We start from the raw sequence: 24,267 nt of genomic DNA, 5'->3' as shown, positions 1-24,267 counted from the left end.
GGATCCTTTGCATCTAAGAACCTGAGGATGTCTATTATACCGCAAAGCCGACTAAAGTCCAGCCAAATATGACCCCAGTTATAACAATTTCATTGCTTTTTCCAGGATGTGAATTGCGAACTCGTTGAATTGAATCTAAGTGGCCAAAATAGTTCATTCTAAATTCTCCAAAAGCATTTTAGCAAACACGAAGTTCGTTATTCTTATTATGTTAATCTAAAAAGAAGAAGCTTTTCTTTCATACTAAGATTTCTTTGTACTACATTGCGTACCACCAGAATGTAGTTTATAATGTCCACTGATCCATATTTTTCTCCTCTTTCAATCATGTTTGCCCCAAATTTAGAAAGCCTGTATACTGTTAAATGGCCTCAAGTCCTCACCAGACATTTCCACACAGTTGTCAGCTACTGAGTTTCTCTTTCGAAATTTTTATACCAGATGTTCCCGAATGAGTATTTAGTAGCATTTTATGCATTTTCCATTGTGAGACACCCATCAAATTATTTGAAGCTGCCTCAAGAATACGAGATAACTTTTCCCCTGCTGGACTTGGGCTATGTTTAGTGACTGGTATACGAGGTGCTACAATAAAGTAATGAGACTTATTTTCTTTGCAAGATGTGGCAACCCTGCAGGCTTGTGTAGGCACAATATCTTTGACCTAGGTCTATAAGCTGCTTCTAGACCAAGCAGCACATCGATGCAACTGCTCAATCGTGAGTTGTGCTGTAATAAGTTAATACGTGTTTGTGTCTCTCGTCACGGAAATGGAACCGCATAATACTGCGCAACGGTATGCCAATTCTTTTTGCATTAAATTGTTTGAAAAAGCGACGACAACTTATGGTAAGCTTCAGAAGGATTTTGGAGCGGAGGTTATGTCAAGAGTCAAGTTTTTCGTTGGCATAAAATGTTTCGTGAAGGTAGAACGAATGATGAAGATGAAGACCGCAGTGGACGACCATCAACCTCACGGACGGATGTCGATTTGGCCAGGGTGCATGAACTCGTACGATCTGATCGAAGATTATCCGCGAAAATGATTTCAGAAGAACTGAACATAAATCGAGAAACAGTTCGTCTAATAATAACTGAAAATCTTGGTATATAAATATTTGTGCAAAAATGGTCCCCAAAAATTTCACACCACAGCAGCGAGAAACACGGAAAAATGTGGCAACCGATCTATTAGTGCAAACGGAAATCAATCCAGAATTGTTGAACCGTGTTACCACTGGTGATGAAAGTTGGTTTTTTCAGTACGATCCAGAGAAAACGACAAAGCTCGCAATGGTGCTCAAAGGGATCACCTAGACCAAAAAAAGCTCGCTTGTCAAAGTCAAAAGAGAAATGCATGCTTGTGTGCTTCTTTGATTCCAAGGGAATTGTTCATAAAGAGTGGGTGCCTCCTGGACAAACAGTTAACCAATATTACTACAAATAAATTTTAGAAAGACTTCGTAAAAAGAGTTCTTCGCGTCCGTGCCAACATTGCTGACAATTGGATTCTGCATCACGATAATGCGCCATCCCATACTGATCTGTCAGTACAGCAATTTTTAACCTCAAAACAAAAAATGGTTCAAATGGCTCTGAGCACTATGGGACTTAACATCTGAGGTCATCAGTCGCCTAGAACTTAGAACTACTTAAACCTAACTAACCTAAGGACATCACACACATCCATGCCCGAGGCAGGATTCGAACCTGCGACCGTAGCGGTCGCGCGGTTCCAGAATGAAGCGCCTAGAACCGTTCGGCCACAACGGCCGGCCTCAGTACAAATTTCAGTACTACCACAGCCACCTTATTCACCAGATATCGCTCCGTGCGACTTTTTTCTATTTCCAAGAGTCAAAACGGCGGTCAAGGGACACCATTTTCAAACAACACAAGATGTCCAAAAAGCTGTGACGAGGGTCTTGGAGGATATGACAGAAGATGAATTCCAGAAATGTTACCATCAATGGCAGAAGCTCTGGAAAAAGTGTGTGCAATCAGAAGGGAACTACTTTGAAGGAGACAACACTAAACTTGACTAAAACGGTAAGCAACATTTTTTTCACACCAGTCTCATTACTTTATTGTCGCACCTCGTATATACCGAAATTCTTAATTTCTCCTCAATGTCCTCTTAATTTGGTGTGTTCATTTTGCTGCCGAGCTGCAGTAAAACTAGCTAAGCAAACGTGTACGCACCTGGTCACGCTCGATTGATAATGCAAGCGGCAGGCTGAGCTGCTTTAATGGTTGCAGCGGAGACAGGGACAGGCAAGCTGGAAGGACAATTTGTACACCTACGCTTTGGCGTACCTGCCGTCGCCTTCAACTACGAACGCCGCCATGCCTCCCGTGGCGTGTGCACCTCTTCTGTGACAGGTCTGCACCACGAGTCGCATGTAGGACACCAGGAAGTGTTTCTCCATGTTCACATACTTGTTACGGTCAGGCAGCACGAACTCCTTGCGATCACCTAAAGCATTTCGGTGTTTTAAACGCCGTTACTTCAAACCAATCATTTTACGATTCCGTTTGAATACGAGAAAGCACACTATGAAATGAGTACTCACCGAATTGCGCTATAATTGAAGCAGCGTAGTCCCATATTCCGCAATTCAGCCCTAGAGAGTGCTCTCTCAACTCATAAAGTATTTCTTCCATCTCAAAAGACGACAGAATATTTTCTATTAAGACACATGCTTTAATGGTACCTGCAAAATGGTGCAGACAACACACAATAATTTCTAGCAATATAAGCAATATGAGTTAAAACTTAAAATTCATGCTTTCAAATTTTTGTAACTTACCTCGTGGTATTCGCAGAGCATCCTGGGCCCATACAAATATTTCATTCCAGAGCCGTGCTTCGAAAGCGCCTTCAACTTTTGACAGATAGAAGAATGGTCCACTCCGATTCGCAGCGAGGATGTGTCCGCAGTGAAACATCAAGAGAGCGAAATCGAAAACAGCTCCCGGCACCTCTTTGCCATCTACCTGTTTTTAAAATAAGTAAACTACATTACTGTTTCCCGCGATCTTACACACATAGACGCAGTTCAGACCAATAATATTTTTATTAGACTTCCCATATTTCCATAGAGTTTCTGAAAACTTTAGAGTATTAATCAGAGTTTACTTGCAGCTTCGGTTTCACAAGTGGTTTACAATATGAACGGTTTCACTCCATAATTACCATCTTGAGGTCTTTCACATTATTTTGCGGATCACCCACCTAACTCTACTTTGTACGTCTTAAGCAATTTCAAGTGCTACTATTCGCAGATGATTTGTGATAACAGACAACACACAATGGAATAAGTAACATGAAGTATATATTTCAACCAGATATATTGCATTTTTATAGGGTGACGCAAACCTTTGACGTCAATTCACTGTCATTAAACTTTGAAAAGACCCACTATATGCAGTTCAGAACTTCCAAGAGATTTCCTTCTGGTGTGTGCATAAAATACGATGACATGGAAATAGGAGAAGTTGAGAGTGTAAAATTCTTGGGATTACAACTTGGTAATAAATTCAGTTGGAAGCAACATACTAACTAACTGCTAAAGCGTCTAAACAAGTCTGTGTTTGCAATGCGAATGATGTCAGACATAGGAGATATAAATATAAAAAACTGGCATATTTTGCTTATTTTCACTCCATTATGTAATATGATATCATATTTTGGGGTAAATCCACAAACAGACAAAAAATTTTTAGAGTACAGAAGCGTATAATAAGAGTAATGAGTAGTGTGAATCCAGGAACATCATGTCGAAACCTATTCAAAGAATTGGGCATATTAACCACAGCTTCTCAGTATATTTATTCCTTAATGAAGTTTGTTGTAAATAATACATCTCTTTTTCCAACTAACTGCTTAGTACACAGTATCAATACTAGGAATAAGAACAATATACATAAAGATTTAAAATCACTGACTCTTGCCCAGAAAGGAGTCCAGTATTCAGCAACGCATATTTTCAATAAGTTACCAGCAACCATTAAGAGTTTAGTTTCAGACAAGACAATTTAAACATAATTTAAAAGAATTATTGGTGGCCAACTCCTTCTATTCCATCCATGAGTTTCTCAACACGTGCAGTAGACCATTTAAATGAAAATTTATTATACTTTAATTTTTGACATTACTTGGTTGCAACAGCCAGGTAACTACCTACTGTGTGAATGATGGATCTATGGAAAGCAGATGTAAGTCTTAAGTCTGTAAATAGTGGAAGTTTAATTTTAAATCTTGTACATAATCTGACTGTTCTTAACTGAGGATCACTGAAGTGAATAATTTACTTTAATTTTTGACAATACTTGGTTGTATTAGCCAAGAAACTAGCAAATGCCTGAGTGATGGATTTAATGAAAGCAGATGTAAGTATTAAACCTGTGAATATTAGAAGTTTAAATTTAATTCATGTACATAATTTTACTGTTTATTGACTGAGGGTCATAAAAATTAATGAAACTCAAGTTTTTCTAATTACGTTTTTGTAATGTGTTTATCTGACATGTTCGACACCCAGGAGGATTCCCTCTTTTATGGGTCTACGGAATGAATAATTAATCTAATCTAAGAATGAACTCCCAAACTACGAATATGGTTCCGCATAATGCTGTAGAAAACTTCAGAACAAATGAAAATTCGTGTCGGGCTGAGAATCGAACACTATTTCCCGCTTGTCGCGAGCGGTCAGTTAAACCAATTCGGCTATCCGAGCACGTTTCCAGAAGCGGCCTTCATCTCCATTTGTACTGGTCTCTACTCCCTGTTGATCGTCAATGCAGTGTATCAGACACTGCAAGGCATTATTTTACGCGACAGCTAGCCGAGAAGCGAAAATGATGTCTCATCCTGTGCGAGAATCAATAATGCAAGCACAAGGGACAGTAGACACCAGGACAAATGGAAATATACGTGGATAGCCAAAGTCGTTAAAGCGGCCGCTCGCGATAAGCGGGAAATCCGGTTTTGAGTACCGGTATGGCACAAAAATTCATTTGTTCTGAAACATTCTACAGTTGATACGGAACACTAATCACAGTTTTCGAGTTCATTCTCCGTTGAATGCGGCTGTCGATCGTCAACGTAGTGTCTCAGACACTGCACTATAATAATTTAATATCAATATTATACAGACGTTAGAAGATGCTAAATTAAGGACTTTGAAATATTTTCGCTATGTGGTGTCCAACTTCTTGTAGATACTAGTCGGAAATAATTTTTTATCTCTATTATGTGATATGGAAAAGGCTTTATTACTGCTATAAGTTGCGATTATAAAAAAAAAATCAGTTCTGATCTGTTGGTAGACAAGGATGATATATGTGGCTTTGCTAGGCACGCTCTGAAATGCAAGGGTAATCCCAAAAGTAAGGTCTCCTTTATATGTACGTTGACCGGTTTATTTCTACAATGGTTTACATCAGTTTACAGCTTGAACATTTATCTACTTTTCGACATAATCACCATTTCTGTCGATGTATTTTTGTAGACGCTGTGGCAGCTTTTGTATGCCCATGTCATACCAGCTCGCCGCCATGCTGTTCAGAAAGCTATAAACCTGTTCTTTCACCTCGTCGTCGGAGCTGAATCGTTTTCCGGCCAAATGTTCTTTTAACCTAGGTTACAGGTCATAGTCACTGGGCGCCAAGTCAGGACTATAGGGTGAGTGGGTGATTATGTTCCACTGAAAGTGTTGCAGGAGAGCAACGGTTTGCCGAGCGATGTGTGGGCGAGCGTCGTCATGGAGAATGTGTACGCCCTTGCTCAACATTCCTCTTCTCTGATTCTGAATTGCCCGTTTGAGTTTTTTCAGAGTCTCACAGTACCTCTCAGTGTTAATTGTGGTCCCAGAAATTCAGCTCCGACGACGAAGTGAAAGAAGAGGTTCATAACTTTCTGAACAGCATGGCGGCGAGCTGGTATGACATGGGCATACAAAAACTGCCACAGTGTCTACAAAAATGCATCGACAGAAATGGTGGTTATGTCAAATAATAGCTAAATGTTCAAGCTGTAAACTGATGTAAACCACTGTAGAAATAAACAGGTCTATGTACTTATAAAAAATGGGAGACCTTACTTTTGAGATTTCCCTCGTACATTCCTGAAAAAAATATACATGTAAGGCTTAAAAAAACGAAGTCCCATTAAGAAATACACGGATGAAACAGAAATAGGCTCTGCTGGACATGTACAGACAAACAAATTACAATTTCAGAAAAATTGGATGTTTTAGTCAAGAGAAATAGCTTCTCAAGCTGAGCAACTCAATAGCGCGTTGGTCCGTTTCTGGCCCTTGAGAAGGCTTTTATTCGGATTGAAATTGATTGACGGAGCTGTTGGATGTTCTCCAGAGGATATCGTGTAAAATTCTGTCCAACTGGTGCATTTGATCGTCAAAATCCCCGAAACTGATTAGAGGACCCTGGAAATAATGCTCCAAATGTTCTCGGGTAAAGATCCGTCGACCTGGCGAGCTAAGGTGGCGTTTGTCAAGCAAGAAGGAAGCAGTTGAAATTCACTGGCCAGGGGGACCCATCACTGAAAACAATTCTAGACAAGGAGATTTTAGGCCGAAGGAGTGTCTTGAGACGCCCCGGACAGCGGTGGGATACCAAACTGCCAGGAAACCAGGAGTGGTGGTCTGGGGTGACACTTCTTTTCATAGCAGAAGTCCTTTGGTTTGTCATCCGCGGCACCCTTACAGCACAGCGGGCTTACATTTCAGCAAGATAATACCCGCCTGCCCACGACGAGAGTTTCAACTGCTTGTCTTTGTGGTTGCCGACACCTAACTTCGCCAACAAGGTCGCCGGATGTCTGCCCCATTGAGGACATTTGGAGCATTATGGGCAGGGCCCTTCAGCCATCTCTGCACAGAATTTCGCACCATATCCCTTAGCAGGATATACAACAACTTTCAATTAGTTCCAAGCCGAATATCTGCTTGCATACTTGCCAGAGGTGGACCAACGCGTTATTGACTTGCTCAATTTGTGAAGCTCTTTTTCGTGAATGAATGACCCAATTTTTATGAAGTTGTAATCATTTGTTTATCTGTACATGTTCGTCACGTCTATCGATTTCCGTTCCATTCAGGTAATTTCTTTGTGGTGAGTCGGAATTTTTTTTTTTTTCCTCAGAGTGTATTACAGCACGATAACCTTCAGCTAACACTGCCGAACTGATGCTCCAGTATATATGCACGTGGGATATGTTAATTAAAATTTCATTCTTGCGAACTGATTTTCGGTATTCTCGACACGGAGAAAGGTATTTCTTCATGTAGAGATTATCATAGCTGTTGGGGCGTGTCTAAAGCAACAGCAGCTTTCGAGGTGGATATCGCAACACAGCATCCCCGTCGGATGGGCACGTGCAGCTGATCGACATCTTTTAGACTTCGAGAAAAGTCGAAACATTGGCGTGAGGGACATGGGACTACGACACATCACACAGACATTTGACTGCAGAGTAATGATTAGAGAACCAGTGGTAACGAATTGGGTTCGGGACAATAGTATGACAAGAGAAATAGGCATGGACCCTTCCAGAAGGAGTACGTCACGACAAGACCCTAGACCTGTCTGTGGCGCGAGCAGAGGCAACACGCTGGGTGTTACTACGAACAGTCGAAAAGACATTACTGAAAGATAGGATGAAATCTCGAGTTGTCATATAATATTTACTCTAGACGTCCTACAGCAGACAACAGAGACGTGCGTGATGTAGGTTCAGAGTCAAAGAGGATTGTACGTACAATTTTGTGATGTCCAGCGATGAGTCTCGCTTCTACGAGGGGGTTCAGTAAGTAGCGCAACACTTTTTTCTGAAACCAGGTCGATTCTATTCAGAATTCCAATACACCATAGTATTCCCACTCTCTTGGCTACGAAGCCCTATTTTTCAAAATAATCTCCGCCCAATGCCACGGGCTTAGGCCACCTCACTGGGAGGGCCCTTGTGCCCACGTGGTGTCACTCTGCTGGTCGACGTCGGAGCCAACGCCTTGCAGCATCAATAACCTGCCATCATCCAAGAACTGCTTCCTGCGGAGTGCATCCTTCATTGGGCCAAACAGAAGGTTCAAGTGGTTCAAATGGTTCTGAGCACTATGGGACTTAACATCTGAGGATATCAGTCCCATAGAACTTAGAACTACTTAAACCTAACTAACCTAAGGACATCACACACATCCATGCCAGATGCAGTATTCGAACCTGCGACCGTAGCGATCGCGCGATTCCAGACTGAAGTGCCTAGAACCGCTCGGCCACACCGGCCGGCCAAACAAGGAAGTCGGAAGCTGCGAGATCCGGGCTCTATGGTGGATGAGGAAGAACAGTTCAATCAAGCTTTGTGAGCTCCTCTCGGGTGGCAAGACTTATGTGAAGTCTTCCGTTGCATTGGAGAAGGAGAAATTCGTTTGCATTTTTGTGGTGACGAACACACTGAAACCCTTTATTCAGTTTCCTAGGGGTAGCACAATTCACTTCATAGTTGATCGTGGCACCATGAAGGAGGACATCAAACAAAATAATCCCTTTAGAGTGCCAGAAGACCATTGCCGTGACTTTACCAGCTGAAGGTACGGCACGAATCCGCCCGGTGGATTAGTGTGGAGGTCCAGTGTGCCAGCCAGCCTGTCAATGGTTTTTAAGGTGGTTTTCCATCTGCCTCGGCGAATGCGGGCTGGTTCCTCTTATTTCGCCTCAGTTACAGTATGTCGGCTATTGCTGCCCAAACACTGTCTCCACGTATGCGTACACCATAATTACTCTACCATGCAAACATTTGGGGTTACACTCGTCTGGCATGAGACGTTCCCAGGGGGAGGGGGGGTCTACTGGGTACCGAACCGCACAATATAATAACCCGGGCTTCGGTGTGGGGCGGGTGGAGTGCTGTGACCTTTGTGGGGTCTTGACACTACGGCGGGACGAAGTCTCTCCGTCGTTTCTAGGTCCCCGGCTCAATACACAATACACACACCTCAACTGGTGGACGAGTGTGTCACCACTACCAACAGAGACGTCGGTTTTTCATTGCCAGGTCTCTGTAGACAATTTGCAAGCGCCTATAAACATCTGCGATGCTCTGATTTCTCGCCAAAAGAAACTCTGTGCCAGCTCTGTTTGGAATACACCTCCGTTACAGACGCCACTTTGAAGGTTACTTATGGTGATCAGATTGACGCTAACTTGTCTATAGACAGTCTGTTGGAAGGTCAAAAGAAGCATCGACTTTCGAGATCCATCCCTGTCCTAAGTACCTGGCTAGCGGCTTTTCATGCTACGGGCAGTAGTTTCCGAGAAAATCAGTGTTGAAGCTGTGTGCTTATTTCCTACACCCATAACGCTAAGCACCATTCAGCCACGCGAGCATAGCGCAGCGACTACGGTTCGCGGTTATCACGATGGCCGTGCGACTTCAGATCCTATCCCGTGTACTTTTACTCAATTTCATCGAAGAGAATATCATTAAGTGAAGGGCTTATCTCAATAGTGGTACAAGTCCATTTTTGTTCATATTGAGATACAGAGTCCTAAAGTTAAATGAGCGCTGAAAAACCTGCAGTTGAACCTTTCTTTCTGTATGTTTGGCTCATTAATTTCAGAAGCAATATAGACAGAAAAGTGGAGGTAATGGACTTGTACCAGTTTTGAAATAAGCCCTTCAAATAATATACGTCAAGCTAAATTACAATCTGCTAAGTAAAATAGTGGCCAGTAGAAAAATTTATTTGACAACAAACCAAAACACATACATACATAATACATCAACAAAAGAGAACCACAGTTACAATTAATAATACTACGTCCACTCAAGCGCAGTGTCGATAATTCCTAGGCATCTCCGATGCATGTTTGAAACTAAGCTTTCCGCATGTTCACGTGGAAGAGACCTCCAAAAGTGTCGAATTTGCGTTGACCGCTGTTTCAAAGTGAGGGTATCTTGCCCTTGACGTAATGTTGAAAATGGGTTTCCCGAAAAGAGGTTAATACTCATTTTTTCACACTTTTGGAGCCTCTTTGCCGATTGAGTCACGGTCTTCAAAACCATCCACGTTTTTAACCAATTTATAGCATGTTACCCACTTTTGTACAAATGATTTTATTTCCTCATATTTAGACTCCGCGGTATAACTCACTTTCGGACCCTTGGGGTGGCTGCAGAGTAACACAGTCTGAAAACGCGACGAGTAAACTGCACTTATGGTTGTTCTTGTGTATCTCAGTCAAGAACTGAAAGTAAACTAACGCTTTATGGACATTGCATTATGGACAACGTTTCCTCGATTGGGCTGTGAAAGAACTAAGGCGATATCTTTTACCAACTGTGTGTAATGCTGACCAAGCTCTTACTAAACAGAATATATTCAAGAAACAGTCATTTTAGACGTAGTAATTTCCTTAATCATTCCATAATTACAGCAAACTTTCTTCAAATGTGTGTAGGGTTTGTGGTTCCCAGTTAAAATCCCACGTATACAGGCAACCTTTGCTTCCTGCGTTTCCTAGACGTGACCTTGCCTCCCTCGAGGACCTGACGGAGTTTCCAGGCTGTGTTAACCGCCAGATGGCGTTTGTTGCCAGCATCTGTTGTTCGCAACGCATCTTCAATGCAGTGTGTGCCAAAAGAACACAGAAGTGGAAGAAGCAAGCTTTTCTACAGAAAAAACAGATTAAAAAAGATCTATCAGAAGTGCAGAAGTGTGATAAGCAATCGAAGGGTGAACTCACTAAAGCCTGACATATACTATTGAATGACATTTTGTAACATGAAATTGAAAAGAAAGATACTTGGGGAGAATTTGAATTTGTACCGCCAACGTGGTAGCCAGAAACCTTAGCCGCTGCGATACTTTCGCTTGGTCGAAATACACTGAAAAGAAATCACAATACAAAAAAACCATTCATGTACAGTAATGAACTTTCGGGAATACATTTGTCTAGGTAACATATTTAAGTGATTAACAGTTCGAGATCACAGGTTAATGTAAGCGTGAGATAAACAATTGCAAACGTGAAATCCTGGTACATTAATAACCCGTGCAGCCGACAGCATGTTGAATGCAAGCATTCAGATGTGCGTACTTTGTATTGTGCAAGTGCCGGATGTTTATTTGTGGGACGCAGTTCCATGCCTATTGCACTTGATCGGTCAATACAGGGATGGTTTATGCTGGTTGTGGATGACGCTGGAACTGTCATCCGCTGACGTTTCATATACGCTCTCACTTGGAGGCGGATCTAGTGAACGAGGAGCCGAGGCAACACGCCGACACTCTGTACAGCTCGCTCGGTTACAACAGCGGAGTATGGGCGAGCGTTATCCTGTTGGAAAACATCTCTTAGAATGCTGTCCATGGATGACAGCACAACAGGTCGAATCACCAGACTGAAGGACAAATTTGCACTCAGGGTGCGTCGGATAACCACGAGGGTGCTCCTGCTGTCATACGAAGTCGCTTCCCAGTCTGTAACTCCACGCATAGGTCCAGTGTGTCTAGCTTCGTTTTAACCAAAACACGGCTATCGCTGGCACAGAGGCAAAACCAGCTTTCATCAGAAAACACAACAGACCTCCACCCTGCCCTCCAATAAGCTCTCACTTGACACAACTGAAGTCATAGATGGCGGTCGTTTGGGGTCAGTGGAATGCACGATACAGGGCGTCTGATTCGGAGCTGTCCTTGAAGTAACCGATTTGTAGCAATTCGTTGTCTCACTGTAGTGGCAGCTGCTTCTCAGATTGCTGCTGCAGATGCAGTACGATGCGTCAGAGCCATAAGCCAAACACGATGGACTTTCCTCTTGGTAGTGCCACGTGGCCGTCCAGAGCCAGGCCTTCTTGCGACCGTACAATCTCGTGGCTACCGCTGCCGGCAGTCACGTACAGTGGATACATTCTTGCCAAGTCCTTCTGCAGTATCACAGAGGGAACATCCAGCTTAGCATAGTCCTATCACACGGCGTCGTTGAAACTGAGGTGTTGATAATGGCGTCTTTGTCGCCTTAAATACGTTCGCCGGCCGAAGTGGCCGTGCGGTTAAAGGCGCTGCAGTCTGGAACCGCAAGACCGCTACGGTCGCAGGTTCGAATCCTGCCTCGGGCATGGATGTTTGTGATGTCCTTAGGTTAGTTAGGTTTAACTAGTTCTAAGTTCTAGGGGACTAATGACCTCAGCAGTTGAGTCCCATAGTGCTCAGAGCCATTTGAACCATTTTTTAAATACGTTCTTGACTAACACCAGCTTACCGTGTCGAACCTCAAAGTAGTAATCCTCATGACCGTTAGAGTGTATATTTAAAGAAAACCTCATTTGCATCCTGACAGTGGCGCTACTATCGCCAGTCTTATGTGACTGTCGCGAAGTTTGAATAGAAATCATTTTCCAGAAGCAGAAACACGTCTATCAACCTCCTTTATGTCGCACAACTCCTCTTGGTGTTGCGATTTTATTTTCCGTCAGTGTGTGATTAACGTTACAGATATAGGTTACGCGCACATCGATTTTTTTTTTTGAAAACTAAGGACCGTCGCATGAAAAGCCACTGACAAGGTACTCAGAACAGGTTCCTCTACAACCCTAGACTCACCAACACCCACCATTCGTTGCTATATGGCAGAAACGGAGAGTCGTACTGGCATATACTTTATGACCCTGCACCAAAAAGCAAATTCCAGCAAGAAATGGCAAGATACCACACTGAAATTCACACCACAATCGCCTTCAGGAATGTACGAGTTCTTGACTGACCTGTCTGGTTCCGACTTGTCACCCATAGAGGACATCGGAAATGCGATGAGAAAACTCATACCTTTATACCAGACTCGGAGCAGGAGCGTGTGTTACAGACATCGCTTAAATTCCTCAAGATGACATACGAATGCTGTTTGGTTCTATGCCATTATGAATACAAGAGTATATTCATATCCGTTGGGTTCACAACTCATACTGATGTTTGTAACAGACGTAAGTTCTGAAATGAATGAAATTTCAACCATTTAATACCAGGTATGTGGTGAATACTTCTACAAAATTTAATAAATATCGGATTTATACTTCAAGGTGTGACACTTTCCGTTTCTGCTGGTGTGTTTTCTGCAGCTGATGGTCTACAGATCATAGCCCAGTGAAAATCACATTTCATGAAATCAGCTGCTGTTAAAAACATTTACTATTGCGACCAGTTAAGATTATCACAAATAACCACTGAAGACCTCCTGCCTTGGTGACAATTTGTGATAGTCGAAACATGAATCGAAACGTGAGAATTTCCGTAGCAGCTGATGGTGATACAATATGAGTTTCGACTGGCAGAAAATGGATATTCCAGGCGGTTTGTGGCGCACGTACTTACAAACTGCAGGGTCCAGTGGTTCAGCGCTAAAGTACCAGCCTGTAAATTCAAAGGAGGGATTTGGTCCTGGGTCAGACCTACTGTGTCATCTACAACTTACCGCTTCATTACCTACGGCAATGAATTGTTAATGTGAAAAATGCCAAGTTGCTATTGTTCGGTGTTCATGATTAACTGAAGGTCGCCTATAGTTGGAGGCAGGCCTGGGCATGCCATGTGCAGTAGGACCATGTCTAGTAAAGCAAACCGATGTTCAAACCAACATTCGGATTGAGGACAGCTTTACTATTTTGTATTTCACAACGGACAACAACCTGGCGAATCGGCCCTGGCGGTACTAACTTGATGATTAACATTCAGTCGTCTCTGACGTGTTCGCAGTAGTTCAAATGGTTCAAATGGCTCTGAGCACTATGGGACTTAACATCTATGGTCATCAGTCCCCTAGAACTTAGAACTACTTAAACCTAACTAACCTAAGGACATCACACAACACCCAGCCATCACGAGGCAGAGAAAATCTCTGACCCCGCCGGGATTCGAACCCGGGAACACGGGCGTGGGAAGCGAGAACGCTACCGCACGTTCGCAGTAGTGTTTTCCTCTGTTTACAGTCATGATTGGTTTCAAAGGTGAACCAATACTCATTAAGGAAGTTTCTGACATGCATTTAAAGTGTGGAGCGGCAGAATGCAGAACGAATGTACAGAGAGAAGTTGTCATGGTACAGATATCGGTTCCACTACTGTGTATCGATCCTTACCCTTACCCATCTCTGCTGGACCCAAGATCAACAAGTGACGTGGGATACCCCATTAGCTGAGGAACAGGATGAGCTTTTGGAGCATGCAGAAAGGCTCGTAGCAAATGAGTCTGGGAAATCGGATCGTCGAATGAACAAGTCTGAATGGGGACGCGAAGAATTTATTCAATGATTGGTATTGTCCCATAAGAATTAGCGTAGTTTTCATTATGGCAACCGAACAGAATGAGAAAGTGCAATACCTAACCAAAGTGAAAATGTGAGTAGTGTGCATGTGCATGTACTTGGGATGGACTTTAGATAGACGTAGAGTTCTTTTCATGAACTCAAAAGTGTTAATCATAAAATGTTTTATTTCAAGATCTCTTTTCGTCATTATATTAATTGAGTCATTTTTAAGACAGTTCTTGTAGTCTATCCCCGATTTTATTCAATCTGTATATTGAGAAAGCAGTAAAAGAAACAAACGAAAAATTTGGAGTAGGAATTAAAATCCAAGGAGAAGAATAAAAACCTTGAGGTTTGCCGATGACATAGTATTTTTTTTAGAGATAGTAAACGACTGGGAAGAGATGTTGAGCGGAATGGACATTGTCTTGAAAGGAGGATGTAAGATGAAAATCAACAAAAGCAAAACGAGGATAATGGAATATAGTCGAACTAAATCAGGTGGCGCTGAGGGAATTAGATTAGAAATGAGACACTTAAAGTAGTAGATGAGTTCTGCTGTTTTGGCAGCACAATAACTGATGATGGTCGAAGTAGAGAGGATATAAAATGTAGACTGGCGATGACAAAGAAAGCGTTTCTGAAGCAGAGTGTAGATTTCAGTGTCAGTAAGTCTATCTTGAAAGTATTTGTATGGAATGTAGCCATGGATGGAAGTGAAACATGGAGGATGCAGACTTTAGACAAGAAGAGAATACAAACTTTTGAAAATGAGGAGATACTGAATAGAATTGGAGAGAAGAGGAATTTGTGGCACAACTTGACCGGAAGAAGGGGTCGGTTGGTGGCACACGTTCTGAGGCATCAAAGGATCACGAATTTAGTATTGGAGGGAAGTATGGAGAGTAAAAATCGTAGAGGGTCACCAAGAGATGAATACGCTAAGCAGATTCAAAAGGGTGTAGGTTGCAGTAGTTATTCGGAGATGAAGAGGCTTCCACAGTATAGAGTAGCATGGAGAGCTGCATCAAACCAGTCCTTGGACTGAAGACCACAACGACAACAACATCTCTACTGTCGCACAGGAGTGTGGTTATAAAAGTTTTTACAGCGATATGTACACTCCTGGAAATTGAAATAAGAACACCGTGAATTCATTGTCCCAGGAACGGGAAACTTTATTGACACATTCCTGGGGTCAGATACATCACATGATCACACTGACAGAACCACAGGCACATAGACACAGGCAACAGAGCATGCACAATGTCGGCACTAGTACAGTGTATATCCACCTTTCGCAGCAATGCAGGCTGCTATTCTCCCATGGAGACGATCGTGGAGATGCTGGATGTAGTCCTGTGGAACGGCTTGCCATGCCATTTCCACCTGGCGCCTCAGTTGGACCAGCGTTCGTGCTGGACGTGCAGACCGCGTGAGACGACGCTTCATCCAGTCCCAGACATGCTCAATGGGGGACAGATCCGGAGATCTTGCTGGCCAGGGTAGTTGACTTACACCTTCTAGAGCACGTTGGGTGGCACGGGATACATGCGGACGTGCATTGTCCTGTTGGAACAGCAAGTTCCCTTGCCGGTCTAGGAATGGTAGAACGATGGGTTCGATGACGGTTTGGATGTACCGTGCACTATTCAGTGTCCCCTCGACGTTCACCAGTGGTGTACGGCCAGTGTAGGAGATCGCCCCCCACACCATGATGCCGGGTGTTGGCCCTGTGTGCCTCGGTCGTATGCAGTCCTGATTGTGGCGCTCACCTACACGGCGCCAAACACGCATACGACCATCATCGGCACCAAGGCAGAAGCGACTCTCATCGCTGAAGACGACACGTCTCCATTCGTCCCTCCATTCACGCCTGTCGCGACACCACTGGAGGCGGGCTGCACGATGTTGGGGCGTGAGCGGAAGACGGCCTAACGGTGTGCGGGACCGTAGCCCAGCTTCATGGAGACGGTTGCGAATGGTCCTCGCCGATACCCCAGGAGCAACAGTGTCCCTAATTTGCTGGGAAGTGGCGGTGCGGTCCCCTACGGCACTGCGTAGGATCCTACGGTCTTGGCGTGCATCCGTGCGTCGCTGCGGTCCGGTCCCAGGTCGACGGGAACGTGCGCCTTCCGCCGACCACTGGCGACAACATCGATGTACTGTGGAGACCTCACGCCCCACGTGTTGAGCAATTCGGCGGTACGTCCACCCGGCCTCCCGCATGCCCACTATACACCCTCGCTCAAAGTCCGTCAACTGCACATACGGTTCACGTCCACGCTGTCGCGGCATGCTACCAGTGTTAAAGACTGCGATGCAGCTCCGTATGCCACGGCAAACTAGCTGACACTGACGGCGGCGGTGCACAAATGCTGCGCAGCTAGCGCCATTCGACGGCCAACACCGCGGTTCCTGGTGTGTCCGCTGTGCCGTGCGTGTGATCATTGCTTGTACAGCCCTCTCGCAGTGTCCGGAGCAAGTATGGTGGGTCTGACACACCGGTGTCAATGTGTTCTTTTTTCCATTTCCAGGAGTGTATAACTCGGCAGTAGGTTGTCCCGAAATTCAGTAAACAAATAGTCCTGTGCAGAAACATGTGGCAGCAAACAACAGGTCAAACGCGTTAATGAGTCAAATAAGTTATAAAAGTATCAAATGACCGGATAATTTACGAAGTTTCGCAACTGGTGTCAATGTAACTGAGGTAAAAACGTCATGTAAACAGACTTACGAGAAACTAGTTCACACAAATCACAGAGTCCTGGTCAAGGTTTTCGAAGAAGATTTGTTTGCACAGTGGAATTTTAGGAGATGGAATTGGACTGTATGGAAGAAGATTCTTCGGTAAGTACCCGTCAACGTATACATGAAATGCTCACTTAAGACAACAGAGTGAACAACATTGGCAGAGAAGCAATTACTAACCTATCATAAACAATGTGTGCAAGTAATGGGGGAAATGATTCTGACTGCAGAGGACTGCAGAGGATTATGAAATAATGTACACAATGAGACCAGTGATTGTCACTTTGAACAGTTTCTATGACCTTTCATGATTCCCGTCATGTGCAAATTGTTTACGAATAAAAAATGATGTTCATTCCGACTTCGGTGATTTATTTCGAAGCACTCCGGAGTGACACATAAGAATAAATAGTAACACAATTGTATTTTATGTTCATTTTCATACAAAGCATCCCGAGGAGATAAACAGCGCTGATATATGGTGCATTGTAGTAGCACTTGGAAAGACTATTCTGTAGTGCTGTGTTTGAGCACGACTCTAAATGTTCGAACAGTTTACGACACAGATAGGGGAATCTCAGGTCCTGTTCGATTTTTCGATTGGCCCATGATACAGTGACTATTGTTGGTGCTATTTCCAAGCCCCGTGTTAAAGTTGTTAATGCACAGTGCATTGTAACAATCAAAATAGCTCTGAAACACTGACTAAAATACCTTATAGGGTGCAGGTCATATGTTAAAACGGCAACTAAAAAATAAAGACACTTTCGCTCGTCCCACGATCTAGTGACGTGTGATAGTGCTATCTCCAAGACTGATCTTGTCTTAATTTATTCTCGCAATGCCAGTTACAATCAATTTACTAAAGTGTATCTGGTAACGGTTTTAACCATTACTATAATATGTAGACAGGTACTGAAATGCTATTTAGCAGCCCACTTTGTAAATCAGGTTCAGTAAAATAATTTTTTTGGGACAAAACATCTTCGCTTTTGCCTGCTACCTTTACTTAAAAATCAGCATAAATGTTTACATATCTATACATACCGACATTGTACGAGATCCATTATTGCGAATTTGTTCAAATACAACAGCAGCTTGTACAGTGATTACATTCGATGCTATTTCCTTCCAAGTTGCACGACACTGTCAGATTTTAAGCAGAGCCGTAGCTTTTTGTTGTGGCTAATTCGTAGTTTCTTGCTTATACCTTGCATTCGCGCAGCGTGAGTCAGATGTCATGTGATTGTTCGAACAGGCTCTATTCTGTATCGAACGCTACGGCGCATCGGGAATACTTGATCCAGTTCGCACGCGAGTTTCGTTTGCTCAGCTCTAGTATTCAATATCTAGTGACGCCAGATGTCGGGTATTGTGACTAGACAGACAAAAGCAGCAGAAATTAAAAATTATATAGACAATTAGAGACAAAGATTATAAAAATTATAACTCATTGTGCTCTTTGGCAAAAGTAAACTGTAAGATGTAAAAAATTTGCGGAGAAAGCAGTATTTAAGAGCCGAAAGAGCAGATACCATTGATGACCGTGCAGCTTCTCTAGAATGAAATGATAATTAAATCGAAACCCTTAGCTGCTGACAGGTGTTGTTGATCTACGTCAATGGGGACAGCTGAAAATGTGTGCCCCGAGCGGGACTCGAACCCGGGATCTCCTTCTTAGATGGCGGACGCTCTATCCATCGTTTTTTATCTCATTTTGTTCGTTTTTGTTCTTTGCATCTGCTCGGGGCGGACGTCATAAGACAGCCGTTTAAGTTCGTCGTTGATCCATTAAATCAATTTTTTTATTACAGAGGGCAGCTAACCCTCTGACTCCATCTGAGCCACCGACGGCAAAGAGAAGAGGTGACTGCAGGGACTTATCCCTTGCACGCGTCCAGTGAGACCCACATTCCCAACAGTCCACAACATACATTCGTAGTGTTCCTAATAGATTTTTGCCCATTCACTTACTACTCGAGTCAGACTAAGCTGACGAGTCCTTTAAGAGTTACTATAGTTAAAGGCTACATGGCCATTGACCTCCTTCTGTGCCAAAGCGCGCAATTTGGCCGAACTCTTACGTGACTCGTCAGCTTAGTCTGGCGCGAGTAATGAGTGAATGGGCAAAAATCTATTACGAACAATACGAGTGTAGGTTGTGGATTGTTGGGAATGTGGGCCTCACGGGAAGCGTGCAAGGGATGGGTCCCTGCAGTCACCTCTTCTCTTTGCCGTCGGTGGCTCAGATGGAGTCAGAGGGTTAGCTGCCCTCTGTAATAAAAAAATTGATTTAATGGATCAACGACGAACTTAAACGGCTGTCTTATGACGTCCGCCCCGAGCAGATGCAAAGAACAAAAACGAACAAAATGAGATAAAAAACGATGGATAGAGCGTCCGCCATCTAAGAAGGAGATCCCGGGTTCGAGTCCCGCTCGGGGCACACATTTTCAGCTGTCCCCATTGATGTACATCAACAACACCTGCCGGCAGCAAAGGGTTTCGATTTAATTATCATTTTTTCTTCTTTTTTCAGAAGCATGTTAGTCAGGCGAGAGCATAATTTCTACATTATTTACATCCTTTAACGTCAATGAATGGTTTCAGATGGGTGTCACATACCGGAAGTAGCTTGTGGACTATCTTGCTCCCCGAACTGAGGCCATTATTATGGCTGGAGGCGATGTTATGCGGTCTCAGCGTGGTGTCTCCTGAGGATGGCTAATTTTTTGCTCGGTATGCTCGTTTAAATTCTGTATATGCTACGCATTACAAGACGTGCACCGTTTGAATGTGACTTGAGGAACCACGTCGTGCGAATACTCACCAGCAGGTTGCGCTCTGACATGTTCCAAGCCCTGGGCCGCAGCATCAGCACGGGGCACTCGGTAATGGGAGGTGCGCCCTCCAGCGTACCGTGCACGGCTCGGTACACCGCCAAGAGGCCGGCCAGCTGGTTGCCCCACGTGGGACAGTGCCCGTCGTCGAAGTCCACCTGCGGGCACACTCGCTCCGTCAGTATACACACTTGTCACGCCAGCAACGCTAACTACCGTGCGTACTATGGAATCTCTTGTCTTATCTGCTATTCACAGTACCAAGGGTAGTCGTAACGTCTTCATTATCACCTTGAATTAAATATACTGAAGCGCCAAAGAAACTGGTATAGGCATGCGTATTCAAATATAGATATATGTAAACAGACCGAATACGGCACTGCAATCGACAACGTCTATATAAGGCAAGTGTCTGGCGCAGTTGTTAGATCGGTTACTGCTGCTACAATGGCAGGTTATCAAGATTTAAGAGTGTTTGAACTTAGTGTTATAGTCAGCGCACGAGCGATGGGACGCCGCATCTCCGAGATAGCGACGAATAGTGGATTCTCCCGTGCGACCATTTCACGAGTGTACCGTGAATATAAGGAATCCGGTAAAACATCAAATCTCCGACGTAACTGCGGCCGGAAAAAGATCGTGCAAGAACGGGATAAACGACGACGGAAGAGAATCATTCAACGTGACAGAAGTACAGTCCTTCCGAAAATTGCTGCAGATTTCAATGCTGGCCATCAGCAACTGTCTGCTTGCGAACCATTCAACGAAATATCATCGATATGGGCTTTTAGTGATAAAGACCACTAGTGTATCCTTGATGACTGCACGACACAGCACTTTACGCCTCACCTGTGCCCGTCGACCCTGACATTGGACTGTTGATGACTTGAAACATGTTGCCTGGTCGGAAGAGTCTCGTTTCAAATTGTATCGAGCGGACGGACGTGTAAGGTTATGGAGACAACCTCACGAATCCGTGGACCCTGCATGTCAGAAGAGGACTGTTCAAGCTGGTGGAGGCTCTGTAATGGTGCGGGGCGTGTGCAGTTGGAGTGATATGGGATCTCTGATACGTGCACGTGACACGTACGTAAGCATCCTGTCTGATCACATGCATCCATTCACGTCCACTATGCATTCCGACGGACTTGGTCAATTCCAGGAGGACAATACGACACCACACACGTCCAGAATTTCTACAGAATAGCTCCAGGAACACTCTCCTCAGTTTAAACACATCTGCTGGCCATCAAACTCCCCAGACTTGGACATTAATGACCATCTGTGGGATCCCTAGCAATGTGCTGTTCAGAAGAGATCTCCACCCGCTCGTACTCTTACGGATTTGTGGACAGCCCTGCAGGATTCGTGGTGTCAGTTCCCTCCAGCACTACCTCAGACATTAGTCGACTTCATGCCACGTCGTGTTGCGCCACTTCTGCGTGCTCACGGGAGCCCTACACGATGTTAGGCAGGTGTACCAGTTTCCTTGGCTCTTCACAGTAGTTACGTAGTTAATTTTTGTTTGTTCTGATGCACCTTCCCGCAGTCCTAATATGATCCGTGGCGCCTCGTTTCACTTTCCCACTTTCGATAGCTTCTAGCTGGCGTCTGACCAGGTGGCGCATATTGCTCCCTTGTGCGGTTATCGCTGCTTCATCATCCAAGATGGTGTTGAGTGTTTTTTTCTTTCTTGGGATTTTCATGGTGTGGTGCTAACACACTATGGTCGTGAAGGTCAAACCAGCACCGGACCGTACTAAAAAAAAAAATCAGCTGACGAGATCACAGCTGGCTGTCAAGACGACGAGTTGCGGGAAGCTATCCAGGGCAATTTGTTTACTCCACGACAGCGCAAGTCACAACTATACAGGCTCCTTGTTTCGACCATCAAATTATTCTACGTCCCGCGTAATTCTCCCGAGAAGGCATCCAGTGACTTGGTCCTCTCTCTCGGCCTGATAAAGAAACCACTGCGAGGCATGCATTTCCAGAATGACGACGAGCCAAAATGTAGATTTCTACAACCCAAGGTCTCCACCAAGCCATCTAGCGCCTATAAACGCAGAGGGAATATGTAGAGAAGGACTGATACCATCCAGAGCTTCTTGTTCGTAGCTTGATTTTCACAGGGTGGAAATTAAAATTTTATGACGAAGCTTTGCGGTGTGCAATAACACATATTGAGCAGCCAGCTCAAACGTGCTACATTATTTCTCACTTATTAACAGTTTTTGGCTATTATGCTAGTATTTCTTGGATTTGCCCTACTCGACCGCCATTGGCCGTTTTCGGTTGGTGTTGTCCACTGTCTTCAGGCCCCCAGCAACACAGGCAAAAAATGAAGGCTGTGAAAGGCGATGTAGGCCTCAGAACACCTGGAATATTCAAAATACCGTGTGGGTGTGCGCAGTTTTATGTCGGCCCGACTGGTCGCACTGTTGAACAGCGCTGCAGAGAACATGAAAAGCATTTCCGCCAACACTATACCAAAAAGTCAGCTGTAGCGGAACATGCAATGGAAAACGGACACCGAGTTCCGTTCGACGAGATTTCTGCTAGTAAACGGAACAAACAGTTCTGGGATAGCGTAATAAACGAAGGAATAGAGATCAAAATATCGAAGAGAAACCTCAGTAAGGACTGTGGATTGTAGCTTAGCACGACCGGGGATTCTGTGATCGGGGAGTTGAAGCGGGCGCCACGGTCGCGCGGCCAATACATTACCATACATGGTGAGGGACTGAGCATCACTGACGTCACTGGCGACGCCGTGGCTACATAAGTATGGCAGCTGTATCCACACGACAATCAATCACTTCACGATTACAGAACGCAACTCTGCCGAAAGATAGTAGGCTGTTAAGCATTTGTCGAGGCTTCAAAGCCGAGTATATTTGATTTATGGATATCGCCATGAGAGAATGCATTCGTACTGCTAATAATCGCCGCCAAACTGGTCGACGTGGGAAAAGAAATTCCCGCTTCGATCCAGGGACACATCCAGATATCTCTATACTGTTTTTCAATCTCATCGGCTAACCTCGAAATTTTTATTTCTTCTGCCTCAACTTTAATTCCCTTTACAAATTTCTCCTTCGTTTCTACTTGCTCAGTGGACAGATTGCATATGATCGGGGTTAGGCTAAAACCCTGACTTCCCTCTATAGACAAATCAGTCAATGTAAGGTTCAGTGGACCAGAGGACACAGCCCAGGCAATTATGGAACCACCAGCAGCTTGCACACTTCCTTGTTGACAACTTCTGTCCATGACTTCGTGGGTTCTGCGCCACACTCGAACGGTATCACTGGCTCTTCCCAACTGAAATCGGGACTCATCTGACCAGGCCAAAGTTTTCCAGTCGTCTAGGGTCCAATCGACATTGTCACAAGTCCTCGCGTCGGTCGTCTGCTGTCACATCCCATTAAAGCCACAATTCGTCGCACTGTCCTAGCAGATACGTTCGTCGTACGTTCCACAATGATTTCTGCGGCTATTTCACACAGTGTTGCTTGTTAGTTAGCACTGAGAACTCTACCGAAATGTCGCTGCAACTCGGCCGTTAAGTGATTTTCGTCGGCCACTGCGTTGTCCGTGGTGACAGGTAACGCCTGAAATTTGTTATTCTCGGCACACTCTAGACACTGGACGTCGGAATATTGAATTCCCAAAATATTTCTGGAATGGTATGGCCCATGCGTTCAGCTCCAACGACTATTCCGTGTTCAAAGTGTTAATGTCCGCAGTGCGACCATAACCACGTCGGAAACCTTTTCACAAGGATCATCTGAGTGAGAATGACATTTCCGCCAATGCACTGCCCTTTTATACCTTGCGTACGCTATACTATCGCCATCTGTATATGTGTATATCACTATTCCATAACTTGTCACGTCAGCGTAGGTCTCTCTTTCTGATAGTACATTACAACACCAATAATGGTAGGTTTGCAGTAAACAATACATTGCGTGAGTGGCAGTGTTACAAACCTGGATGCCCTGTACGTCGGCTTTCAGAGCGGCCCTGAAGTGGTCGATGTCTGCAGGGCTGACATCGCCCAGGTCGACGTGACGGTTCGTCAGCCTGCTGGGCACCGGCGCTACCCTCCAGTCGCCGGACGCGGCACTGATGTCCCCGTGGCGGAATGCTGGGAGCCGCCGGCCGTCGGCAAACTCGCACTTACTCTGCGCCCGCCGCCGGTAGAGCTGCAACACGAATATACATGTGCGCTTTAATACACTTTAATTATCTCTACCAAAAACTAACGCTTTGTTTAAATGTAGGGTAAAGTTGCGCCAAACAGAAACCTTAAGCGGATTTTTTAAAATAACTGTAATAAAATCAAATTTCA

General features: G+C 44.4%; 1 protein-coding gene across 2 annotated transcripts in view; it reads right to left on the bottom strand.

The window, feature by feature from the left end:
* The window catches only part of LOC124804743 (malate synthase-like), a 128,917-nt gene that overhangs the window by 41,965 nt on the left and 62,685 nt on the right, over window positions 1-24,267 (bottom strand). Inside the window, exons 3-7 of one of the 2 annotated variants that reach the window (XM_047265039.1) lie at window positions 23,906-24,121; window positions 19,904-20,071; window positions 2,811-2,997; window positions 2,574-2,714; window positions 2,317-2,476 (exon numbers count right to left, since the gene is read on the bottom strand). In XM_047265039.1, the coding sequence (XP_047120995.1) occupies window positions 2,317-2,476; window positions 2,574-2,714; window positions 2,811-2,997; window positions 19,904-20,071; window positions 23,906-24,121 (872 nt within the window). The remainder of the gene's footprint in view (window positions 1-2,316; window positions 2,477-2,573; window positions 2,715-2,810; window positions 2,998-19,903; window positions 20,072-23,905; window positions 24,122-24,267) is intronic. The other variant, XM_047265040.1, reaches the window with a different exon arrangement.

Source organism: Schistocerca piceifrons, chromosome 7 (genome assembly GCF_021461385.2).
Source record: "Schistocerca piceifrons isolate TAMUIC-IGC-003096 chromosome 7, iqSchPice1.1, whole genome shotgun sequence".
NCBI classification, from domain to species: Eukaryota; Metazoa; Arthropoda; class Insecta; order Orthoptera; family Acrididae; genus Schistocerca; species Schistocerca piceifrons.
Note: the sequence above shows the minus strand (reverse complement) of the source record. Positions and strands in the feature narration are given on the sequence as shown.